This window comes from Echinops telfairi, unplaced genomic scaffold (assembly GCF_000313985.2).
Source record: "Echinops telfairi isolate 266 unplaced genomic scaffold, ASM31398v2 ScPeMD7_60;HRSCAF=208, whole genome shotgun sequence".
NCBI classification, from domain to species: domain Eukaryota; kingdom Metazoa; phylum Chordata; class Mammalia; order Afrosoricida; family Tenrecidae; genus Echinops; species Echinops telfairi.
In genome coordinates this window covers 44,662,896-44,668,436 of record NW_022103958.1, presented here as the reverse complement: position 1 = coordinate 44,668,436, position 5,541 = coordinate 44,662,896, and the positions used below count along the sequence as shown (strand labels likewise).

Below are 5,541 nucleotides of genomic sequence, written 5' to 3'. Positions count from 1 at the left end.
TATTTGATTCTTCTATTTGTGCCAGAATTTACAAGCTGACTTTTCCAAGCAAAGTATTAATACATTAGCATCTATTTGTTGTATAAATAGTGCTTGATGGCTTTGATTACATGATATCATTTAAGACAATGATTATCTGAGGTATGTATTATTATTCCCAGGTAAGAAAATAAAAGATAAGAAGATTTTTGTAACCTACCTAAGAGTCCTTAGACAATAAGAAATGAATGGAAACTGATCCCAGGTTTACATGGCTCAAAATGCTCACATCACTATGCCTGTAATGTTGGCATTCAGATACAAATTTTAATTCATTTGTATACTTCATACAGCAATTTTATTTTAAAATATAATTTATTTTTTGTTTAAGTCTGTGTGCTATCCTTTGTCCCTATACTATCCTTTGTCTTTGTTTAAAAAGTCAAAACTTGAGAATTCAGACACATAATCCTAGTACTATTTATCACATGATATAACATTGTGATGGTACACATGTAACATTGACTGACTTATAATCATATAGAATTAAACTCAATACTTGGCGAAAAGCACGATTGCTGACTGTTATGCATGGATGTTTCCTTCTACTTTCTTTAGATAGAGGTTTTCGAAGAAAAAGTAAGTTTAAGTTGGTCTTTACATTAAAGCAATAATGGAATTAAAAATTAATAACCTATATTTTCCTGTCCTTGATTGTGTGTTCTATTTTGAATACAGGCACCATTTTTCTGTAATGCTAATTTGTCTTTCACTCTAATCTCTTAGCTTTTTTTTAGAGTGATTACTTCCATTACTACCTTCCTAAACTCCCTTAAATGCCCTTACTATAGAACTGATTAAATGAAAACTTACCCTATTGCAGGTCCCCAAATACTTTAATTCACTTTCCATTTAATCTTAGTCCATAAAAATACCTGGACTCGTCTTATTGCTTAATGCAATCCCACACACATACAAAGGTATGGTGTGGGAAATATATCTTGTTGGATTTAGCAAAATATCCAGAATCTATACTTCATAACTTTGACCTTTTCAGCTTGAATGCAGACATAGTCTAACTTTGGTATAAATGATTATAACTAAAAATGTACTTTTTTATTCCAGGAGAAGTAGGAAGGATGCCAAAGGTAACTCAATGTTTGTTGGCCCAATCAACTGGATAAGTGGAAATAGCATTTACTAAGAAACATTACTGGGAAAGAAGAATATTTGAGATGGGAGTAGAAAATCAAGAGCCTTTCAAAAAACACTTAGGTTGTTTAAAAATTTGTTATTAGAATCAATGATGCTGTGAATATCCTTTTACATATCTTCTGGACATCTGGGGAAGCCTTTCTCTAGGGTATAAATAGGAGTAGAATAGCTGGAGACTAAGATAATTCAATTTTAAAGAGTTATTAAATTTGAAAAGAAAATTTGTGTGTATGAAGTATCCCGCATAAGTGAGGTAAAGTTTCCATTTAAAAATCTGATTGTAAGGTTATTTTTAGACATGGGCATTGTAGGCTCATTTTAGGCAATTTAATCTCGTCAGGTTCTTGTTTCAATAACCAAACTCACTGCCATTAAGTTGATTCTGACTCATTGCTACTGTATGGAGCATTGCCAAGATTGTGACTCTCATGAGAAGAGATAGCTTCCTATTTGTCCTACACAACAGCTTGTAGGCTTGAACCACAGATCTTGTGGTTAGCAGCCTAACACCCAACCCACTGTGCCACCAGGCACCATTGAATGGATAGATGGAGACTGAAAACCATACAACTGTGACGGAGTTCATTATTTTGGGGTTAACAGATAATCCTATACTATGTGCCATCTTATTTGTGGTATTTTTAGCAGTCTATATAGTTACCATAGTTGGCAATATCAGCATAATCATCTTAATCCGAAGCAGTCCTCAACTGCACACTCCAATGTACCTTTTTCTCAGTCATTTGGCCTTTGTGGACATTGGGTACTCCACGTCAGTCACGCCAGTCATGCTCATGAGTTTCTTGAAAGAGAGAACTACTATTCCTGTTATTGGCTGCATAGTCCAGCTTGGCTCTGATGTCACTTTTGGTACTACAGAGTGCTTCCTTCTGGCCACTATGGCTTATGATCGTTATGTGGCCATCTGTTCTCCCCTCCTCTATTCCACCCAAATGTCCCCAACCATTAGCTTCCTTCTTTTGGGGGCTTCTTACCTGGGTGGATGTATGAATGCTTCATCCTTTACTGGCTGTTTAATGAACTTGTCCTTCTGTGGACCAAATAAAATCAACCATTTTTTTTGTGACCTCTTCCCACTCTTGAAGCTCTCTTGTGGTCATGTTTATATTGCTGAAATATCTCCTGCTATCTCCTCTGGGTCAGTTCTTGTAAGCACATTGTTTACCATAGTCGTGTCCTATATCTACATCCTCCACTCAATCCTGAATATGCGCTCTACTGAGGGGAGGAACAAAGCCTTCTCTACCTGTACTTCCCACCTCACTGCAGTGACTTTGTTTTATGGGACGGTTATGTTTGTTTATGTGATGCCCAAGTCAAGTTATTCAGCTGATCAGGTCAAAGTGGCATCTGTGATCTACACGGTGGTGATCCCCATGTTGAACCCTCTCATCTACAGTCTCAGGAACAAGGAAGTGAAAGAGGCCATGAGGAAACTGATGGCTAGAAAACATTTGCTTTTCTGAATTAAATCAGACATGAGTACATAAATTACAAACAATCTAGGTGAATATATGTGCCAGATAGTTTTTATCATTAAATTTATCACATTTATGTTGAAGAGCTCCTATAAATATAAAAGCCAATGTTTATTTTCATTCATAAAGGTTTGTGAACACTTACTGGAATGAAATTAAATGTGAATTTTCAAGTTAAGAATGCTGCCAGAAACTCATTTCTACTTAAAATTTCCTCCACTCACTAATCACATAGTCTGTGACAACAGACATGTTTAAGCCAACATTCCTTTTTCTTTGAATGCTAACTTGTAAAATAACATTTGGAAAAGCAACTTGTCCCCAATAGAGGTGAAGTAGACGGTCATGCTGACACTTAGGCCACTTACTTTATAATCATTGCCATTTTGTGGTCAACAGATTTTAAATGTTTGAAAAGGTAGATGGTAGAACCTCAAAATCACATATTTTTCTACTTTATTTAAACAGTAAGATAAATCCTACAGTCAATCACTCCTGAGTTACAAATAGAACAGAACAGAAACATACAAGGAAAAGACAGAGCCCAGGGATATCAAGAAATTCTAAGGGATTACTGACAGCCCCTAGAGCCACACCCTGAGTTCACACTTCTGGGTTCTTAAACTGAGAGAAAACAAACTTCTGTGCCTAAACAAGGAAGCTACCCATTTTTATTTGTTGTCACAGCAGCAGCAGAAAACTTAGGGAGAGTTTGATTCCAGAAAGTAAGGACGATATTCTAACAAATACCTGAAATATGGAAGTGGTTAGAATCGGATAATGTACAGAGGCTGGAGAAATTTTGATGTACTTCAATAATAAGAGGTTGGTTTGACTTGAAGAGACTAGTGATAAATTATTATGAGAAATGAGGGCTCAGAAATGAGGAATCCAGTAGGGAATGTTCCTATTGTCATGAGCAGAATGTCTCTAGAAATGGACCGGCTAAATGTGCTCTGGTGAAACTTCACAAAAAAATGATCATCATGTTACTGGGCACTAGGGGGAAAGTGATTCATATTATTAAGTGGTTAAAAACCTAGTCTGCATAATGTTCAAGTACTTTGTAAAAAATTTAGAACTTGTAAATGATGAAGTTGGATATTTTACTAAGATTTCTAAGCAAAATCTTGAACAGCTTAGTTTCTCTTTTTTCACTTAGAATACAATGTGGAGGAAAAAAGAGTCTTAGAAATAAACTGTGCAAAAAGAAATTGGAACTTAAAAGATTTGGAAAAATCTGTTGTGAGAAGGAAGTAAGCTTTGCCTGGAAAGGCTGTGGCCATGCAAACATTTGTTAAAGAGATGATGACTATGACTGATGGATCTGCTTCACCGTCTCAGCAGAGACCCTGCCAGCTCTCGCTGAAAGTGACCAAGAGGGATGAAGTGGAAGACAACCGTTCTGCTTCTTGCAATTTTAAAGGCAGGAAATGCACCAATGGAGCCAATTGATTTTAAACTGTTGTGAAGAAGAAGGAGGAGGAAGAGGAGGAGGAGGAGGAGGAGGAGGAGGAGGAGGAGGAGGGGGAGATAAGCTGGAAGGACATGTTTGCTTTCATGGGCAGCCTAGACACCAAGGGCACATGTTACAAGTATGAGGCAGTGCTGGGCCGGCTGGCCCTGGAGCTCCACAAGTGCATGGCCAAGCTGTTGCACACCCACCGCAGCACCACGCATCCTACAGCCTGCTGTCTGAGCCTGTCTGAGCCCCTCAGCTTCCCTGTATGGCCGGTTGTCAGAGTTCTCAAACTGGCCTCTGTGGTGCTCCGAGGGGGACCTAAGGTAATTCAGGAGGCCCTAGAAGGAAACCCAGCATTCCAGGAAGTATCGTAGAGGCTTTGGGCACCCACCCTCCACGTTCCCCAACTGATACCCGACTCCCAGTTGATGTCCATTGTAAGCTCTTGGTTTTCCCCCACGATTTTGCCAAATAAAAATTTGAAGAAAAAAAAGGTTTACAATGAAAATGCCTGTACCATGCTAGTAAGGTATGGCTTTCTACGCAGCATTTCTTTCACCTGTTTATTCTTTACTTAACAGCAAAAAGGGTGGAATTGACTTCTCTCTTTTCAGAATTCAAATACATCCTTAAGCAAAATTTACTAGTTCTGCACTGTGGCGCTGTTAGGTAAGCAATGAACTGTTAAACACAAGGTCTGTAGCTCAAACCTACCAAACTCAGGGAGAAAGATGAGGTTGTCTACCCCCATAAAGATTTACAGGCCAGGAAACTATACAGGGTGGACTGATGGCACACTGGTTATGCATTGGGCTGCGATCCACAATGCCATCTGTTCAAAACACAGCTGCTCCAAGGAGAAAGACAGGGCTTTCTACTCCCATAAAAAGCATCAACTGTGCCTCTGGCAGATCCCCGCTAGTCACAGATGAGGGACTTGAACAGCTTTACTACCAGAGATTGTAAAATTGGTCAGAGTGGATGAAACTGGTATAATAGTTGGTCAGCTAACCTCTCTTGACACAACCTGAATTTGCTCTAGGCTCAAATACACCTCAATTGTTCCAAGACAGAAATTTCTTCAACTTTTAAAATATTGTTGGTGATCTTTTCTTTTTGGTCTTCTTTTTTATAATTTTTATATTATCCTTTTCTTCTTTCTGTTTCATTTTTTTATTGCTTCTGTTAGGTCTCACAGTTTAATGAGCACAGAAGTGGATGCATAGAGACAATAACTGGTACAATGGTGTATAGGGAACTGGGGGTAGGGGAGGAATTGTGGAGCAAACAGTGGATGTGGGGCAGGGGAGATAGGGACTGGTTTTTTGGGTTTTTTTGGTCTTCCGTATTCAATGCCTAACTTTCTTTCTTTTTCTTTTTTTTTTT

The 5,541-nt window shown here is 38.3% G+C and overlaps 1 protein-coding gene across 1 annotated transcript; it reads left to right on the top strand.

The window, feature by feature from the left end:
* The first annotated feature begins 1,736 nt into the window (after nucleotides 1-1,736).
* On the top strand, nucleotides 1,737-2,681 carry LOC101646020 (olfactory receptor 481). The gene has a single exon (XM_004716425.2). The coding sequence runs from the start codon at nucleotides 1,743-1,745 to the stop codon at nucleotides 2,679-2,681; it is 939 nt and encodes a 312-aa protein (XP_004716482.1). The 5' UTR covers nucleotides 1,737-1,742.
* Nucleotides 2,682-5,541: the final 2,860 nt, after the last annotated feature.

What these genes read in the sequence shown, in the direction of transcription:
- LOC101646020 (XM_004716425.2), top strand. Translation starts at nt 1,743, where the DNA reads ATGGAGACTGAAAACCATACAACTGTGACGGAGTTCATTATTTTGGGG.